The 21,736-nt window shown below is 41.4% G+C and overlaps 1 protein-coding gene across 2 annotated transcripts in view; it reads left to right on the forward strand.

The window, feature by feature from the left end:
* Positions 1 to 11,344: 11,344 nt before the first annotated feature.
* LOC311143973 (polypeptide N-acetylgalactosaminyltransferase 13-like) overlaps positions 11,345 to 21,736 on the forward strand; it is a gene marked incomplete at both ends in the record, with an annotated part of 48,726 nt that continues 38,334 nt past the window's right edge. For both annotated transcript variants that reach the window (XM_084179881.1, XM_084179882.1), the window contains one exon: positions 11,345 to 11,486. In XM_084179881.1, coding sequence (XP_084036007.1) covers positions 11,345 to 11,486 — 142 coding nt within the window. The remainder of the gene's footprint in view (positions 11,487 to 21,736) is intronic.

A 21,736-nucleotide genomic window follows, 5' to 3' on the forward strand; every position in this document is an offset into this window, starting at 1 on the left:
CAGCCCGGAATCGAACCAGGGGGTCTGTAGTGACGCCTCAAGCACTGATATACAGTGCCTTAGATCACTGAACCATACCTATCTTTTAAATTATTATTATGCCCAATATTTGGACAGAACTATAGTCTTAGACCTACTGTAAATTTACCCTATTGGTATAAATGCCTGACTTTTTACTGTTATGTGTTGCTGAAGTTGAAAGCTGAATGAATGTTCTATTATTGGGATAATAAAGACTTGAATAATATGCCTACTGTAGGTCATCCCTGGTTTCCAACTAAATCATCAGCAGATGGCAGTATTGTACTTGATGTAGAAAAGTGACACCATTGTATGTAACCTGGTCTCAGAGCATTTCGTATTATTCTGTACATAAATCCGGGACACTCCATTTAGTATGATGCAGTATATTAAATGTGGGTTGTTACATTAGACAGATGGTTACTTTAGGAAAAAAGAAAAGTATTGTGGATAGGTGGTCATATAACGTGAACATCTACCAATCCAAAGGTTACGAGTTCAAATCTCATCATGGCCAACTTTAGCATTTTTACTAATTAGCAACTTTTCAACTACTTACTACTTTTTAGCTACTTTGAAACTACTTAGCATGTTAGCTAACCCTTCCCCTAACCCTAACCTTAACCCTTTTAGCTAACCCTTCACCAAACATTAACCTTAACACTTTTCGCTAACCCTTCCCCTAACCATAACCTTCACCCTTTAACCAAACTCTTAAACTTAAACTTAACCCTAACCTTAACCCTAACCCCTAACCCCTAGCCTTGCTAATGTTAGCGAGATAGATTGAATTTGTAAGATATCGTATGTTTTTTCGCAAATTGGTAACATATAGTACGTTTTACTAATTCGCTCCATATTGTATGTTTTGCTAAATTTGGAAAACATATAATACAAATTGTAATTCATAACTTATGAAATGGTCGATGGACATCCAAAAATTAATACATACCATACGAAACGTAACATCTCATACTAAACGGAGCTCTCGATTTACATACATAATACAAAATGCTCTGAGACCAGGTTGTTGTATGAGAACAGCGCTGTAATAACTAGGTATAGTTACAAAGCTGGCACACTCAACACATTTTCTGATCAGTTTTGCTGTGATGATAATTAGGGCCTGATTGAGAAATTGATAATTATTCTGGGTGATATTGGTTTGTTAGGTGCAAACTTTGCTCCTAATTTAGGTTTAACTGATTTAGAATTGTTCATATATTAACCCATTATTTGGAAACACCAAACGACAATCACACAATTTGAACCAAGACGTTATAACTATTTACAAATTATTTATAGATCCTACATATTAACTAATATTTAACTGTGTATAAACTACCCTAGTCATAGACTGTTCTCCCTGCTACCGCACGGCAAGCGGTACCCGGAGCGCCAAGTCTAGGTCCAAAAGGCAAATCAACAGCTTCTACCCCCAAGCCATAAGACTCCTGAACAGCTAATCATGGCTACCCCGACAATTTGCACTGCCCCCCCCCCCCCCCCCCCCCCCACCCCGTCCCCCTTTTTTACTCTGCTGCTACTCTGTTTATTATTTATGCATAGTCACTTTAACTCTACCCACATGTACATATTACCTCAATTACCTCGACTAGCAGGTGCCCCCGCACATTGACTCTGCACCGGTACCCCCCTGTATATATCCTCCCTACTGTTATTTTAATTTACTGCTGCTCTGTAGTTATTTGCTTTTATTGTTTTTTGCTTAACACTTTTTTCTTTTTTTACTTTGCATTGTTGGTTAAGGGCTTGTAAGTAAGCATTTCACTGTAATGTCTACACCTGTTGTATTCGGCGCATGTGGCAAATACATTTTGATTTGATTTGATTTGATTTATATTTTCAGATATAGCCTACAAATGAATCATACAACGAATATATTATATTATGCATTGTAGGATACTTCAATATGCCGTGTGTAACCTATGTATTTGAGTATTGTGCTTTAGGCTATTTCCCATACGATGTACACTGAAAGAAATACATTTACCAGACGCCCTTGAAGCTCAGGATCAGCAGGGTTTTCTGATCGACGTGACTTGCAACCAATTAGGGATGAGAAAAAGGACATTGCCGCGATTGTTTTCATGGTAGATTGCACCAGAACGTTTCGCTTGTCTGTTACACCGTTATACATTATTATTTTCGAGAACAGGTGGGTACAAATACGTATCATTTTGCGCTGCATATAAAGTTAGAGATTACAGGACAATTTGTGTAGGATACAATATATCGGTAGTCAACGTGTCGCGTCGGGACGACTGCAGTACATTCAGAAGAGGGACTAGCAAGGAGTATAGGTATCAAGCAATAAAGATTGCTAACCAGCAACATAGGGACGGAAAATTATGCTCTTCATTCACATACAGGTTTCCCGTCTGCGGAACATTTGGATTGATAGTTGATTGACCATTTCAACCATTCAAAAATTATTAGTGAATTACATTAGTGTTGTTAACCCTATGCAACACGTTGCTGGCAAGCGAGACGTCATCGTGCCATTAATTGATTAAAAGAAGACATATTTTCTGTAAGTATTGAATAATATATATATATATTTGTACAAAATGACATATTTCATGAATGACGTGCTTTCATCTTTCAGCATTCAGACAATGTCATAAGAGATGGCTACAGCAGAAATGTTCATTTGGAATATAGCATGTTCCAGTGTTACATCTATTTATTACTAGAGTCTAGACTGTCAATTAGATATTGCAGGAATTTAAGGTCTTATATCTGCCTACTGCTGATATAGGCTATATTTGCAATATTTGTTGTAACATTGTTGCTAAGCGTTCCAATTAGAACATCTTAGTCTTGACTGTAGGAATGATATCAATGAGCTGTAGCCTGGATATACACCTGTCAATAGCCTACGCCATCATAATGACTAGATTATTGTGGAGGTCAGATATCATGGATGAAATTTAGTCATACTGTTCTAGCAATTTACCTTTAGAGATATTGCTGTGAGGCCGGGTTGGGTTCAATTCAAATGGAAGTGCAGTCAATCAATTCAATTTGAATTTTTAATTCAAAAATGGGAAAACCTTTGACATACAAAGCTTCTCTTTTTGAGTTTATTGAACAGTCATTGAAAACAGATGGCCTTCTTCAATTATTTAATTGGAATTTCAGTTTACTTCCTGAATTGACTGCCTTGTATTAAAATTGAACCCAACCCTGCAGTGAGGCACTGGTAACAGTGAAATAGTAGTAGCCAGTGGGTTCTCAAATAGGTCAACAAGTTAAGTCTCACTTAGCCTATTTGTTATGGACAAGGTGTCTTTAGATCAGTTCAGCTGTATAAGACAACAGATGAATCAATATGTTCCCTTTAGCCTCTATTTATCTGTCAGCTGCTGAGTGAAGGGAGTGTGTGCTTGGCCTTCCACCATATCACATCCTGTGGGTTGTCTCTCACTTCATAATGGTCTCAATGAATAGAGTGGTACAATACTTACATTACATCCTCTTCCTGGAGATCTACCGTCCTGTAGGTTTTCAGTCCAACCCTAATAAAGCATAGCCTCGTACTACCATCCTGATCTCGTGAGCTTGGGATGGATTGAAATGTACAGAATGGTTACATAGAGGAAAATGGGGGAGGGTGATACTTTTTCAATTTCAGTCAAGGGGAGGGTTTAGTATTTTTAAAATATAGTCCAGGGGAGGGTCATGTAATTTGTAATTTATGAAATGTCAATATTCGTCAGTGTTTTAGAATTAGTTGCTTATTAGGCTATACAGTGCATTCGGAAAGTATTCAGACCCCTTTACTTTTTCCACATTTTGTTACGTTACAAGCTTATTCTAAAATGGATTACATAAATATTTTTCCTCCTCAATCTACACACAATACCCCATAATGACAAAGCGAAAACAGGTTTTAGAAATTGTTGCAAATGTATACAAAATAAAAAACAGAAATACCATATTTACATAAGTATTCAGACCCTTTGCTATGAGACTCGAAATTGAGCTCAGGTACACCCTGTTTCCATTGATCATCCTTGAGATGTTTCTACAACTTGATTGGAGTCCACCTGTGGTAAATTCAATTGATTGAACATGATTTGGAAAGGCACACACCTGTCTATATAAGGTCCCACAGTTGACAGTGCATGTCAGAGCAAAAACCATGCCATGAGGTCAAAGGAATTGTCTGTAGAGCTCCGAGACAGGATTGTGTCGAGGCACAGATCTGGGGAAGAACACCAAAAAATGGCTGCAGCATTGAAGGTCCCCAAGAACACAGTGACCTGCATCATTCTTAAATGGAAAAAGTTTGGAACCACCAAGACTCTTCCTAGAGCTGGCCGCCCGGCCAAAGTGAGCAATCGGGGGAGAAGGGCCTTGGTCAGGGAGGTGACCAAGAACCCGATGGTCACTCTGAAGGAGCTCCAGAGTTCCTCTGTGGAGATGGGAGAATCTTCCAGAAGGACAACCATCTCTGCAGCACTCCACCAATCAGGCCTTTATGGTAGAGTGGCCAGACGGAAGCCACTCCTCAGTAAAAGGCACATGACAACCCGCTTGGAGTTTGCCAAAAGGCACATAAAGACTCTCAGACAGTGGTGTAAAGTACTTAAGTAAAAATACTTTAAAGTGCTACTTAAGTAGTTATTTGGGGTATCTGTACTTTACTATTTATATTATTGACAACTTTTACTTCACTACATTCCTAAAGAAAAGAATGTACTTGTAAATAATGCCGTTTTCATTACATTTCGAATGCATAGCAGGACAGGAAAAGGCTCCAATTCACGCACATCTCAAGAGAACTTCCCTGGTCATCCCTACTGCCTATGATCTGGCGGACTCACTAAACACAAAATGCTTCATTTTTAAATGAAGTCTGAGTGTTGGAGTGTGCCCCTGGCGATCCGTAAAAAAAGAAAAGCAAGAAAATGGTGCCGTCTGGTTTGCTTAATATAAAGAATGTGAAATGATTTAAACTTTTACTTTTACTTTTGATACTTAAGTATATTTTAGCAATTACATTTACTTTTGATACTTAAGTATATTTAAAACCAAATACTTTTAGACTTTTACTGAAGTAGTATTTTGCTGGGTGACTTTCACTTTTACTTGAGTCATTTTCTATTAAGGTGTCTTTACTTTTACTCAAGTATGACAATTGGGTACTTTTTCCACCACTGCTCTCAGATCATGAGAATCAAGATTCTCTGTTCTGATGAAACCAAGATTGAACTCTTTGGCCTGAATGCCAAGCGTCACGTCTGGAAGAAACCTGGCACCATCCCTACGGTGAAGCATGGTGGTGGCAGCATCATGCTGTGGGGATGTTTTTCAGCGGCAGGGACTGGGAGACTAGTCAGGATCGAGGGAAAGATTAATGGAGCAAAGTACAGAGAGATCTTTGATGAAAACCTGCTCCAGAGTGCTCAGGACCTCAGACTCGGGCGAAGGTTCACCTTCCAACAGGACAACGACCCTAAACACACAGCTAAGACAACACAGGAGTGGCTTCGGGACAAGTCTCTGAATGTCCTTGAGTGACCCAGCCAGAGCCCGGCCTTGAACCCGACCGACCATCTCTGGAGAGATCTGAAAGTAGCTTGAGAGGATCTGCAGTGAAGAATGGGAAAAACTCCCCAAATCCAGGTGTGCCAAGCTTGTATCGTCATACCCAAGAAGACATGAGGCTGTAGTCGCTGCCAGAGGTGCTTTAACAAAGTACTGAGTAAAGGGTCTGAATAGTTATGTAAAGGTGATATTTGAGCTTTTATTTTTAATAACTTTGCTAAAACTTGTATAAACCTGTTTTTGCTTTGTCATTATGGGGTATTGGGTGTAGAAAAAATGTCATCCATTTTTTAATAAGGCTGTAACGTAACAAAATGTGGAAAAAGTCAAGGGGTATGAATACTGTATATCGATGTGTGGCTGATGCTACCCATCATCTCTGATTCTCCGCTGGGCAATATCAAGTGCGCCTAAAGGCTATTTAGTGTGGTCTCAATGAAATGATCATAGGCTACGAAGTAAATGCTTAGAGAAGCACAGAACAAAGTTATATTTTTAAGATAGCTGCTGGGAGGGTGTAAATACAACTAGGCTGCATTACACACTGCAAAGGATATTACAATCATGAGCCCCGGCCTGCTCTGCTCTTGCTGATGATTTTTTGTGTGTGTGCTGCCTAACCAACGGCTGTGCTGGGTAGGCCTATGGTGGCAGTTCAGGAGGAGACTGAAAGGCTTCTTCTGAAAATAATTTATGATTAGGCCTAGTCCAAATAATGCACTATCGTGAGTGTGGACTAGCCTATAGCCTATGTTCTGTTCAGTTTGAGGAGGCGAGCGCGAAGATGAGGAGGATTGGAGGTTAACTTTGATATCTTTTTACTAATATAATTGATTCTATTAAAAACAATATTTTTGTTGCCCATTGTATTTATCAGAATTACTGACCTCACAATAAGACAGATTCGAGTAACTTACATTTTGGTGCTGAAACTTGAAGCAGCAGCCACAACACAATCAATTGGAAATGGACAGCTCATGGTGCTGAAAGTAGGGAATTTTGGAAAAGGCTAGTAGCTGGGAGCTTGTTTATGACCGTTTGTGGTGGAACACCTGAAAATTGCATATACTTTCAGAACTGTTTGGGGAGCTACTCATAGGTGGACTGTGAGCTACTAGTATCTGGCGATTTACCTGTTGGAGACCCCCGCAATAGGCCTACCATTTTATGAAAGAAAATGGCAAAAAGCACAGGCCTAGCCCTTGTTAGTTTAAGATTTGGAAGAAAATTAAACTGATCCGATTATATAAAGTGATCCGATTAAACAGCGCTTTGGTCGGTGATGTTTTATGCTAGAAACAAGTTATAAAATACCCGGGAAAGACGTGACTGTCACGCCCTGGCTCTGGGGACTCTAGTATGTTGAGCCAGGGTGTGAGTTTTCATGTGTGTTGGTTCTAGTGTTTGTATATCTATGTTGGCCAGGGTGGCTCCCAATCAGAGACGGCTGTAGCTCGTTGTCTCTGATTGGGAGTCATACTTAGGTAGCCGTTAGGCATTCATTCATTGTGGTTTCTTGTTCGTGTTGGTTTGTGTTTGACCATTGACTGTCACGTCATCGTTTTGATCGTGTGATCATTATATAAATAAATATGTTAGCATTCAACGCTGCGCCTTGGTCCTCATCTCTGTTAGACGATCGTGACAGTGACTCCGATGCATATGGGAGTATAATTGTTTCAATTCTTTGCCTTTCAGAGGCTGTGCTACAACATTCTATAGCTGAGGAGACAGAAAATAGACTTTGCTTGGGAAGTAATCTAATTCTATCAGTATCAATTGATTAAGCTATTCACTTTCTGTACAATAGAATATGTTTAAACCCAGTGAGCTTTTAGGGAAACACTTGTGACCTTCTCTCGTTGGGTTAAGCCACGGAAGAAGAGTAGCCAGCAGTTAAAGCTTACATTTTTCTGTGTCGGTGGGCCTACTCTGTCTGGGTAGGCTATCTTTTGAAAGTACCGTGCTCAGATTTCTAAATAAATTAAATTATTTGCAAACAGGGACAGTTTCGTTGCAGACAAGACACACTGATTTAGCATTGGAGAAATATGATGAGATTAACACATTGGCCTATCTCTCTGTCAATTTTTTGCCTGTGATTTCGGTAATTTGTGTGGTATTAAAATGATTCTGCTAAAATGTAAAATGATGTAGAATTGCATGAAATGTTTATAAAAGGCAATTTTTTCTCTGACCTGCAAATACGATGATAGATTCATGCAATGCTTTTACTATAAAGGAGATATTTCCCCCCCTACTGTTGTCCATGGTGGTCTGCGAACCCACAACCTGGCCCACAGTCCTGTGCTCTATCAAAATTCCTGCGTTTCCATGCATGTCACGATCATTATTAGAGGCAGACCAAGGCGCAGCGTGATAGGCGTACATCTTTTAATGAGTACTCTACACAAACAACAAAACGATACGTGAAGTCTAAAGGTTCACCAGAACAAGATCCCTCAAATAACTAGTGCAAAACAGGCTGCCTAAGTATGGTGCCCAATCAGAGACAACGAGCTACAGCTGCCTCTGATTGGGAACCACCCTGGCCAACATAGAAAACACGAACTAGAACACAACATAGAAAATCACACATAGAAAATCCACACCCTGGCTCAACATATAAGAGTCCCCAGAGCCAGGGCGTGACAATGCAGCCTAATGCTTACAGGCTCTTGTCTGTCCAAGAAGTGAGGGTTTATGGTAGACAGGTTCTCTGCTCTCCACTTTGTTTTAATTATTATTTTGGGTATAAGGGAAGGTCACATTTATTCCCCCAAGCGTTCAGGGAGGGTTTAGGTAAAATATATTTTGGTCCGATTTTCTCCATGTAACCCTTATTATAAATAGCGTTTACTCCCTAAGTTCACGAGGACCAGGATGGTAGGATGAGGCTAAACAAAGCACACCTGATTCTACTAATTAGCTGCTCACCAAGACCTTTAATAGCTGAATCAGGTATGTTGGGTTAGGGTTGGACTGAACCTACAGGACGGTATCTCCAGGATGAGGGTTGGGCGGCCCTGCATACATTAAAGAAGTGTGCCCAATAGATCATGTACTTTAGTAGCACAGCCCACCTCTTCCCTTTGTTATTGAAGGCGTCACAGCACCCCATTGGATCGAAGCGATGGACGGACTTAAGAGGATCAGCCCTCTAGTCCATCCTGATAATCATTTCCTGTACCCAGAAAGCCCAATGCTGGACGATTTGTGCTGATTCATCCTTTTCTGAACATTGTGAAAGATTGTGCTCAAAGTGCTCTCTGTCATAATGCTTACATCAGTGTCCCTGAAGTGTACCTAAGTGAGCTTTTATTAAATTCCCTGTACACGAGAGAAGTTCAGTCTGCTTCTTGAGTGAAGTACTCATGCACTTCAGATAACTCTGCGTCTGGGATTTCAGAATAAACCAGTCAGAAATGATAGAGAACATTAGAGCTGAATTGCCATTGTTTGAACTTAAGAGCAGCCTTGTTTGATGAGTAGAAGTTTGGATACAGTCAAACAGTAACTGTCACAGTGTCAGAGGTGCCAAACAACGTAACACTTCTGGCCTGTGGGTAAAGCGTCAAAGCGTCACCACAGTCAGTAAGGTTTGTGTTGTTTCGACAAGTGTTTCAGCTGAAAGGTATGCTTTAATGAGGGGAGAGACCTTGTTGTAGTGCACTGCTCCACAGACAGGAAATATTCACCCATGCAGATGGTTGGACTAATGACCCAGCCGCTTCAGAGGGGAATGCGAGCGTCGCCTCCAGCCTGGTTGGTGGCACCAGACCCAAACATTGCACTCGACAGTTCCAAGCAGATGGCCGCGGGAAAACACAGCAGACATTAGCATATAATTCAATATGATGAAAGTAGTGTAAGTAAGTTTCCAGGGCCTGGTGTTACTAGGCGTTGGTCACTTTGATTTCAATCAGATTCATGGAGTTTTTGAAATAGAGGATTCGATTTAGATCTGAATACCTTATTACCGGAATCTATACATTTGAAAGGTTTGGGAAAGGCCATTGCAACAGATGACAACAGTGCACACAAAGGAGTCTTTATTTTATTAGACTGCCATTCTCAAGGACATTTGGGGCTAATGTCCCACCTTAGATGTCCTGAAAGTCTATTTATGACAGAAAGCGGTCAATGATGAACTATTGTCAGTGTGACTGTTGTTTACAGGGCTGTGATGCTACTACTAAATATGACTGGACGACCAGGCTTGTTTTTGGAAGAGATAACCAGTTAGCTCAGGGCAGGCTTGTCGTCTACTGTGATGGACATAAACAGGAAGCAGAGAGGGATGCTGTGAGTGCAAAGACTGCACTACGCTGCACTACGCTGCAGGAGAATGATAAGGAAATGGGATAGTCAGATTTCCCTCTGGGGATGAGCCTAGAGGGGCGTTATAAGAACCACCCGTTGGCATAGGGCCTTGAGCACATTGGAGGATGATGTGGGTAAACAAAACTGCACACACACACACACACACACACACATACACATACACATACACATACACATACACATACACATACACATACACATACACATACACATACACATACACATACACATACACACACACACACACCACTTCAACGTACACCAAGGGGGTTTCTGTTTTCAGTTGTATTTTGTGTGTGGTTATGTGACAGCGTTTATAGAAACTCAATGCCCCACAGAACACTCCAATACTAGATTTTGTGTGTAAGACTTAAATATTTGATGGTCTAGTATGCCATTATTATGGTATAATTTCTCCCAAAATGAAAACGTAAGACTTTGGGATCATAGATAGCTCTTATTGCTTTACAGGATATTTAAAGGTAAAGTACCATAGTGCAGACCTTTCAGTCATAGCAACCTTCCTGTACATAATTTCATTGGATTGGAGATTAACTTTTGTAGAAGGAAAATACAAAACGTACAAGGCTTGCTCTATTTCAGATGTGATCTAATCAATCGCTATCGTGCCAGAGTTGTTGTCAGGTAGATATAGTTCATATTATGAGAAGAGTGTCCATTTTGTTTACGTTGTCTTATCTATTCTCTTCTGACTGCTTCTTTTAGAACTGTCTTGTCTGGCACTTCCATTGTGATTTTACACACACACACAGTTTCATACAGGGAGAATTGAATTCAGCCTGTTGCCTCTGTAAGCCAATAATTCCCCTTAGAGAAAGTCATATTACATAGCAAATGACAGTGTTTTTCAGGTGGACTACTAGTGAGGTATTCATTTCATTCCATTGCGATTTCTGTTCCCCACACACATTCTCAATGGACTGAAATCTATCTGCCTGGTCTAGGCGAATCCGCCAATAAAACCACAGATGATATGCAGCCTCTCTGAGGAAGGAATTAGCTTTCTGCTTTTCTCTCAAATGGAAAAATACCAAGTCATTGTCAACAACTGTGTCCCATGCCAAAAATACCTGTTCAAAGGAAATTAGCTGTTTGGTGGAAGCTGTATGCTGGAATCAATGAATTCATACATCTAGTTCTCCTCAGTGTCATTGTCACAACGTTCACAATGTTTCATTTCATCAAGGAAATGTTTTCTTTTCATTTCTTAAAGTTCTCTTTCTAACCATGTTTTTGTGTTGTCTTCTTCTTTCTATGTAGTGGGATGACATCCCAGTGTGTCTCCCCATCGTTACCTTGTTTAGTCTCCAGAGTTCCTGCTCTCTGTCAGGGGCTAGCCTGCTGATTCCTCTCCACCACCACGTCACGTCACGGGGGGCCGATGCGGCGTTTCGTCTACTGTAAGGTGGTGCTGACCACCTCGCTTGTCTGGGTGCTGGTGGATGTCTTCCTGCTTCTCTACTTCAGCGAATGTAACAAATGTGATGAGAGGAAGGACCACTCACTGCTGCCTGCTCTCAGAGGTGAGCCCTACATTGAATCAACTTTATTAATCCCATGAGGGGAAATTCGGTTTGTCACCAGCAAGACACAAACAACAACAAATGCATACTTGAGACGCATAGACAAAGCATTGATGGTTGGTGAATCAAGCACAACTCATGACTTCAATAGAAGCCAATGGATTTAATACTATAGACTTAAAACCTAATCAAACATACATTATAGTGTTTTCTCTGTAGATATGGGTTGGTGGGTTGGTGGCCCTGTGAAGCAGTCACCATGACTCAGTCTAGATAGACATTTTATTTGACACAGATTTGCCAACTCTACACAGTAGTCCAATACAAACAAGTAATTGTCCAATGTAAACACAGTAGTCCAATACAAATGACACTATTCTCATGCTATTACTTTTGGGAATCAGTTTGGAGAACAAACACCAGAGTAAACTTCAAAGAAAAGCAATGGAGTTACTAATAAACTTGTTGAATCTCAGACTAAGTGCACAATTAAGAGAAAAACACTTGTCCTTGAGAATGAGAAAATAGTTGATTCTCAATGGCACCCTATTCCCTATATAGTACACTACTTTTGACCAGGGTTCATAGGGCTCTGGTCAAAAGTAGTGCACTTTATAGGGAATAGGGTGCCATTTGGGACACATCTGCCTTGATCCAACTGTCCCGAGTGGCGCAGTGGTCTAAGGCACTGCATCGCAGTGCTAGCTGTGCCACTAGAGATCCTGGTTCGAGTCCAGGCTCTGTCGCGACCGGGAGACCCATGGGCGGCGCACAATTGGTCCAGCGTCGTTCAAGGTAGGGGAGGGTTTGGCCGGCAGGGATGTGGGTTTGTTTCCCACGGGGGGCCAGTATAATAAATAAATAAATAAAATATATTTAAAAAAATATAATAAGAAACATTTTTTTTATGCATTCGACTAACTGTAAGTCGCTCTGGATAAGAGTGTCTGCTAAATGACTAAAAATGTAAAAAAAATGTTAAAGCAGCTGTTAAGTAGGAAAAGAGAGCCTTTGGCTATACATCCGTATCCCTGGTTAATCATGCGTATCCACTGGAGTCTCCTTTCCTTCTTTGGCCCAGTATTCCCTTACATGTCCTTTCCAGTAAGCAGGTTTACAAGTGACCCGCTAAGCTGCTTTCAAGGTTAGAATTGGGGAGAAACCACCGCCAGAAAGAGGCTAAAAAGCTATGTGGCCTTCTCGATTCCAGACTCATTTCCATCACAACAGTGCTGAAGTTACATACGAGTTACTTATGCTCTTAGTTTAATTGAAATGGTGTTATTCGGTTTGGCACATGCACTCAGCATTGAGGTCATTTTCAGACTAAATATGTCAGTGTAAGCTTTTGGGAGAATTAATGGCTTAGGCTTTTGGCAGTCTGTCACCCATTCTCTCTGTTGCTTTAAGAGGCTCCAATGAACATTGTCAAAGATATTTGCTTGGCCTAATGGTCTTTGATCCTTGTATTACATATGTTAATATTATTTAGTTTAGGCCTTTTTTGACATTCTTAAAGGGATAGTTCACCAATATGTCATTATGTAATTTGGGTGAATCCCTTTAATAAAGTACAAGTACACTGAGTATACCAAACATTAGGAACCCACAGAACAGCCTCAATTCGTCGGGGCATGGACTCTACAAGGTGTCGAAAGCGTTCCACAGGGATTCTGGCCCATGTTGACTCCAATGCTTCCCACTGTTGTGTCAAGTTGGCTGGATGTCCTTTGGGTGATAGACCAGTCTTGATGCACACGGGAAACTGTTGACTTTTGCAGTTCTTGACACAAACCGGTGTGCCTGGCACCTACTACCATACCCTGTTCAAAGGCACTTCAATCTTTTGTCTTGCCCATTCACCCTCTGAATGGCACACATACACAATCCATGTCTCATTTGTCTCAAAGCTTAACAATCCTTCTTTAACCTGAATCCTCCTCCCCTTCATCTTACACTGATTGAAGAGGATTGAAGTGGATTTAACAAGTGACATCAATAAGGGATCACAGCTTTCACTTTGTCAGTCTGTCATGGAAAGAGCATTCTTAATGTTTGTTTACTCAGTGTATGACTACAATACATTGAAATACTGCAGTTTCTTTGTAGTGTTGTATAATTTATATTCTACTGTGAAGCAAAACATGGCTTTTACACGTGTTGGTTTTAGATTGGATGATTACTTATAATATCCATTTGTTTGAATTATGCAACCAAATGTATTACATCAATATACAAGCCTTACAACAATATTATACAACCATATAATCACCATGCTACGACTAAGGAATTGCAACCTATGAAGTTATACAGTAAGCCATATGGATTGGATCAATCTCATTGCATTATATCTCATTTGGACAAGTGGACGCCGATTCCAGTGTACATAATCTAGTCAATAATGGACTTTTAAAGAATGTTTGCGTTTGATTCCAGATGAGGGCAGGTACACCTCAGCGGTGGCTCGGTCTGTATTGGGTACTGCATTAAACATATGGTCTGACCATAAAGTTATGTTTCAAGTTTTATTAGTCGTGCCGTATGTACAGGATATACATGGTATACACCGTCCAATGAAATGCTTACTTGCAGGTTCCTTCTCGACGATGCAACAAGAAATAAAAGATTCGAATACGAACATAAAGTAATGGGTGCCATTTGACGTTAAACCCAACAAAAAGTTTCCATTACAAATGGGATTCGATGAAAGCTGTGCAAGAGGGTAAGCGTTTGGTAATGGGTAAGCCATTGTAGCAGATGTCAGAAGTATACAGTAGTTACCGAAATCTCCTACTCACTAAACAAATAGCTTATTGATTTTATTAATAATTTATGTATATGTAGTCAGCATGTCAACATTGCTGGTTCCCAGAACATTCTGTGCCATTTCTGGGTGTACAGTAGAACTGAGTAGCTCCTCCTATAAAGAAGATCCTCTATTTTAGACAGCTTCAAAAACAGAAATACATAAAACATTTCCGACCACATTGTGTTTCAAACCTTCTATAATCTTGGAATTGAAGATATACAAAAAAAATGCTATTTTTCCTATCAGTATGTTTTTGTGTAAGCACTACATTTACATTTACATTTTAGTCATTTAGCAGACGCTCTTATCCAGAGCGACTTACAGTTAGTGAATACATATTTTTTTTTTTTTTTTTTTTTTTTTTTATACTGGCCCCCGTGGGAATCGAACCCACAACCCTGGCGTTGCAAACGCCATGCTCTGTCAACTGAGCTACATCCCTGCCGGCCATTCCCTCCCCTACCCTGGACGACGCTGGGCCAATTGTGCGCCGCCCATGAGTCTCCCGGTCGCGGCCGGCTGCGACAGAGCCTGGATTCGAACCAGGATCTCTAGTGGCACAGTTAGCACTGCGATGCAGGGCCTTAGACCACTGCGCCACTCAGGAGACACTAAGCCAGCAGTGTCAACCTCACTTCGTGGAGGTCAGTGGGCCTACTGGTAATTGTTATTTCCTTTTAAGTCGTGCCCAATTAAGACCTAGACAACCAAGTGAGGGGAGTTCCTAACTAATTAATGACCTTAATTCATCAATCAAGTACAAGAGAAGAGCGCAAACCCACAGACACTCGGCCCTCCAGGAATTGAGTTTGACACCCTTGCACTAAGCCAATTGAGAGTGAGTTCACCGAGTGCTAGCCCTGAAACAAACAGTAGCATTGCGTTGTTGTACTGTTATGAAGCTGATTTGGGTTTGGGCTCTTGTGATGTCCTGGCAGCTAGGTCAAACAGGGAAGCAGGAGGCAAGGGAGAGAGAGAGGACAGGAGCTGCCCCCAAAACAGAGTCTTTGTCCCGAATGGAAGCCTATTCCCTTTATAGTGCACTACTTTTAACCAGAGCCCTACGTCCAGTCTCTTAACTCAGCAACCTTGTACAGGCCACAAAGTCCCCTTCCACTCTCCTCTGCAAAGTAAAAAAAGCATAGAAATGGCTTGAGGATGTTGGAAACCAAGCTAAGATAATCAGATAAGATAATCATAGCCGCCTGCAGATCAATGTAATATCCCACATGGATTGAGCTTTTGCTCGCTCTTGATAAGCAGGCTTCCCAGCCTTTCTGGAGAGAATCAATCAGTCCAATTTGAGTTTGAAAATCACATTGGGAACTGCTGATGGAAACCAAAAGAGCACAGTTCTTTTGAAATGGAAAACAAAATCTAAAATGACTTACATTTCCATTTTAGTCATTTAGCAGATGCTCCTATACAAAGTGACTTAGTGCATTCATATTAAGGGGGGGGGGGGGGGGGGGGGGGGGGGGGTCTGCTGTACTAGCTTCAGGGGGAAGCTGGTTCCACCATTGGGGTGCCATGCCAGGACAGAGAAGAGCTTGGACTGAGTGGGAGTTTCCTTCCCGTAGGGGTGGGAGGACCAAGAGACCAGAGGTGGCAGAATGGAGTGCTTGGGTTGGGGTGTAGGGTTTGAGCATAGCCTGAAGGTAGGGAGGGGCAGTTCCTCTTGCTGCACTGTAGGCAAGTACCATGATCTTGTAGTGGATACAAGCATCAACTGGAAGCCAGTGGAGTGTGCGGAAGAGCGGGGTGACATGGGAGAACTTGGGAAGGTTGAAGACCAGGTGGGATGCAGTGTTCTGAATAAGTTGCTGGGATTTGATGGTACAAGCAGGGAGCCCAGCCAACAGCGAGTTGCAGTAATCCAGATGGGAGATGACCAGTGCCTGGATTAGGACCTGCGCTGCTTCCTGTTTGAGGTAGGGTCATACTCTACAGATGTTGTAGAGCCTGAACCTGCAGGAGCAAGCCACTGCTTTGATGTTTGCAGAGAAGGACCGGGTGTTGTCCTGGGTCACGCCAAGGTTCTTTGCACTCTGGGAGGGCGACATTGTGGAGTTGTCAACGTGATAGAGGTCTTTGAGCGGGCAGGCCTTACCCGGGAGAAAGAGAAGCTCAGTCTGGTTGAGGTTGAGCTTGAGGTGGTGGGCCGACATCCAAGCTGAGATATCTGCCAGGCATGCAGAGATGCGTGTCACCACTTTGGTGTCAGAAGGAAGGAAGGAGAAAAGTAGTTGAGTGTCATCCGCATAGCAATGATAGGAGAGACCATGTGAGGATATGATGTAGCCGAGTGACTTGGTGTATAGAGAGGGCCTAGAACTTATCAATGTGTCAAGCTCATTGAGGAACTCTCCCAGGGCACCTGGTGGGCGATAGTTGACATCAATGTTAAGCTTGAGTGGACAAGTGACAGTGACAGCATGGAATTCAAATGAGGAGATGGACAGGAGAGAGGGAGTAAAGAGAAAATCTCCTGTTATGAGAAATTAGTAGCCCTGTGCCACCACCGCGACGACCAGATGCTCTTAGACTATGAGAGAAAACGTAGTCAGATGGAGAGCAGATGGAGTAGCAGTGTTCTCTGAGGTTATCCATGTCTCCGCCATGGCCAAAAAAAATCCAGGGACTGAATGGCAGCATAGGCTGAGATGAACTCGGCAGTTCCAAATGCTGCCAGAGACCCGGAATTCCACAGAGGTTGTGCGCGCAGGCTACACTAAATTAGAAGGTTTGTAGCCAAGGTGTGGGGAGTGTCTGTAAAGCCTTCTGTGAGAGGAGTGTACAGATATAGAAAACACATACTGTAGTTACCAAAACTACAAAAAAGCAAAATGAGATCATCAGAAAATAACTAGGTAAGATACTCAAGCGTGGAGCCTTCCTGTCTTTCCTTCCTCCAACAACTTGACAGAGCGGTCTTTGTTTCGGTGACGAGACCACCACTGACACAGCAACCACTTAGAAACCAGGGGAGACTGAAGTACAAACACTAATTGCTAATTGCCTAGCAGAGGTGAAGAGCACACCTCCCTGTACCAATTGCTGTTTGCCTAGGAGAGGAGAAACCACTCCCCCTCCATTACAGCCACTGATTACCAAAACAAGTCACAAATTGCCCAACCTCAACCCTGGTTGATGTGTCAACAATCTTCTGCAATTTATGAGCAGTCAGCAGTTCACACACCAAGTAGGCTACTGGGAAGACAGGCAGCACTTAAAGTAGATGGCCCTAGCTAGCAAAAAGACAGTACTAGACAACAACAGATAAAGACAAATATATCAGGAGTCCTCTAGCTATAAAATGAAGCACTTACATAGCCACTGTTGCAATAAGCTCTGTCACTTGTGGATTGCAATACTGTATTCATACTTATTTGTCCATTTAAAATACATATTTAATAACTCATCAAAAGTTTAGGTAGGCTAATCGATTAATCTCCATTATTTTTGTCCCCCCCCCCAAAAAAAACTGTAAAGATATGTTTTACAGGAAACAGGTTAAAAGAATAGAGCACTCTTGTTTTTGCTCAACACTATTGAACATCTCTACAGACCCATTGTATATGAGTGTGAAGACCATATAGCAGTAATTGCTGACAAAGTCACTGGACAAGGACTAGGGCAGAAGACCTATGGGCATTAGGATGGATTTGTTGGGCTGAAGAGCCAGAGAAAGGGCAAATACCACAGTCTCGTTATTTATTATTTATAAGCCTGAGGATACTATTGAGCAGTTCAATTGAACTTGTGAGGATACTGTACATGTTTTCATATAGAAATCACAACATTGGTGGGTGAATGGTCACCTGGATCAGTTGGAGGCATTATCTCTCTCTCTCTCTCTCTCTCTCTCTCTCTCTCTCTCTCTCTGAACAACACTGTCGTGAAAAGGGCACGACAATGCCTCTTCCCCCTCGGGAGGTTAAAAAGATTTGGCATGGGCCCTCAGATCCTCAAAAAGTTATACTGCTGCACCATAGAGAGCATCTTGACTGGCTGCATCACCACTTGGTATGGCAACTGCTTGGCATCCGACCACAAGGCGCTACAGAGGGTGGTGCGGACGGCCCAGTACATCACTGGGGCTGAGCTCCCTGCCATCCAGGACCTCTATACCAGGCGGTGTCAGAGGAAGGCCCAAAAAAGGCTCAAAGACTCCAGCCACCCAAGCCACAGACTGGTCTCTCTGCCACCACACGGCAAGTGGTGCCAATGCACCAAGTCTGGAACCAATAGGACCCTGAACAGCTTCTACCCCCAAGCCATAAGACTTCTAAACAAGACTGCTAAATAGCTAATCAAATGGCTACCTGCAACTCTGTTGCACTGGACTTTACCCACAGTCTCACATATACTTACACTGACACCCCAACACACACACACACACACACACACACACACACACACACACACACACACACACACACACACACACACACACACACACACACACACACACACACACACACACACACACACACACACACACACACACACACACACACACCACATATGCTGCTGCTTCTGTCTATTATCTATTCTGTTGTCACTTTATCCCTACCTATATGTACAGTACAATTACCTCGTACCCCTGCACATCAACTCGGTACTGGTACTCCCTGTTATTTTCTACTCCCTATATATAACCATGTTATTTTCTACTCTCTATATATAGCCATGTTATTTTCTACTCCCTATATATAACCATGTTATTTTCTACTCTCTATATATAACCACGTTATTTTCTACTCCCTATATATAACCATGTTATTTACTACTCCCTATATATAACCATGTTATTTTCTACTCTCTATATATAACCATGTTATTTTCTACTCTATATATAACCATGTTATTTACTGCTCCCTATATATAACCATGTTATTTTCTACTCTCTATATATAACCATGTTATTTTCTACTCTCTATATATAACCATGTTATTTTCTACTCTCTATATATAACCATGTTATGTTCTACTCTCTTTATATACTCTCTATATATAACCATGTTATTTTCTACTCCCTATATATAACCATGTTATTTTCTACTCTCTATATATAACCATGTTATTTTCTACTCTCTATATATAACCATGTTATTTTCTACTCTCTATATATAACCATGTTATTTTCTACTCTATATATAACCATGTTATTTTCTACTCTATATACAGTCATGGCCAAAATTGTTGGCACCCCTGAAATTTTTCCAGAAAATGAAGTATTTCTCACAGAAAAGTATTGAAATTACACATGTTTTGCTATGCACATGTTTATTTCCTTTGTGTGTATTGGAATAACACAAAAAAAAACAGGAAAAAAGCAAATTTGACATAATTTCACACAAAACTACAAAAATGGGCCGGACAAAGTTATTGGCACCCTTTCAAAATTGTGGATAAATAAGTTTGTTCCAAGCATGTGATGCTCCTTTAAACTCACCTGGGGCAAGTAACAGGTGTGGGCAATCTAAAAATCACACCTGAAAGCAGATAAAAAGGAGAGAAGTTGACTCAGTCTTTGCATTGTGTTTCTGTGTGTGCCACACTAAGCATGGAGAACAGAAAGAGGAAAAGAGAACTGTCTGAGGACTTGAGAACCAAAATTGTGGAAAAATATCAACAATCTCAAGGTTACAAGTCCATCTCCAGAGATCTAGATGTTCCTTTGTCCACAGTGCGCAACATGATCAAGAAGTTTGCAACCCATGGCACTGTAGCTAATCTCCCTGGACGTGGACGGAAGAGAAAAATTGATGAAAGGTTGCAACGCAGGATAGTCCGGATGGTGGATAAGCAGCCCCAAACAAGTTCCAAAGAAATTCAAGCTGTCCTGCAGGCTCAGGGTGCATCAGTGTCAGCGCGAACTATACGTCGAAATTTGAATGAAATGAAACGCTATGGCAGGAGACCCAGGAGGACCCCACTGCTGACACAGAGACATAAAAAAGCAAGACTACAGTTTGCCAAAATGTACATGAGTAAGCCAAATTCCTTCTGGGAGAACGTCTTATGGACAGATGAGACCAAGATAGAGCTTTTTGGTAAAGCACATCGTTCTACTGTTTACCGAAAATGTAATGAAGCCTTCAAAGAAAAGAACACAGTACCTACAGTCAAATATGGTGGAGGTTCAAAGATGTTTTGGGGTTGTTTTGCTGCCTCTGGCACTGGGTGCCTTGACTGTGTGCAAGGCATCATGAAATCTGAGGATTACCAAAGGATTTTGGGTCGCAATGTAGGGCCCAGTGTCAGAAAGCTGGGTTTGCGTCCGAGATCATGGGTCTTCCAGCAGGACAATGACCCCAAACATACTTCAAAAAGCACCCAGAAATAGATGGCAACAAAGCGCTGGAGAGTTCTGAAGTGGCCAGCAATGAGTCCAGATCTTAATCCCATTGAACACCTGTGGAGAGATCTTAAAATTGCTGTTGGGAAAAGGCACCCATCCAATATGAGAGACCTGGAGCAGTTTGCAAAAGAAGAGTGGTCCAAAATTCCGGGTGAGAGGTGTAAGAAGCTTATTGATGGTTATAGGAAGCGACTGATTTCAGTTATTTTTTCCAAAGGGTGTGCAACTAAATATTAAGTTAAGGGTGCCAATCATTTTGTCCGGCCCATTTTTTGAGTTTTGTGTGAAATTATGTCAAATTTGCTTTTTTCCTGTTTTTTTTGTGTTATTCCAATACACACAAAGGAAATAAACATGTGCATAGCAAAACATGTGTAATTTCAATACTTTTCTGTGAGAAATACTTCATTTTCTGGAAAAATTTCAGGGGTGCCAACAATTTTGGCCATGACTGTATAACCATGTTATTTTCTACTCTCTCTATACAGTGGGGGGGGGGAAAGTATTTAGTCAGCCACCAATTGTGCAAGTTATCCCACTTAAAAAGATGAGAGAAGCCTGTAATTTTCATCATAGGTACACGTCAACTATGACAGAAAAATTGAGATTTTTTTTCTCCAGAAAATCACATTGTAGGATTTTTAATGAATTTATTTGCAAATTATGGTGGAAAATAAGTATTTGGTCACCTACAAACAAGCAAGATTTCTGGCTCTCACAGACCTGTAACTTCTTCTTTAAGAGGCTCCTCTGTCCTCCACTCGTTACCTGTATTAATGGCACCTGTTTGAACTTGTAATCAGTATAAAAGACACCTGTCCACAACCTCAAACAGTCACACTCCAAACTCCACTATGGCCAAGACCAAAGAGCTGTCAAAGGACACCAGAAACAAAATTGTAGACCTGCACCAGGCTGGGAAGACTGAATCTGCAATAGGTAAGCAGCTTGGTTTGAAGAAATCAACTGTGGGAGCAATTATTAGGAAATGGAAGACATACAAGACCACTGATAATCTCCTTCGATCTGGGGCTCCATGCAAGATCTCACCCCATGGGGTCAAAATGATCACAA

Source organism: Coregonus lavaretus (assembly GCF_964263955.1).
Source record: "Coregonus lavaretus genome assembly, chromosome: 16".
Classification (NCBI taxonomy): Eukaryota; Metazoa; Chordata; class Actinopteri; order Salmoniformes; family Salmonidae; genus Coregonus; species Coregonus lavaretus.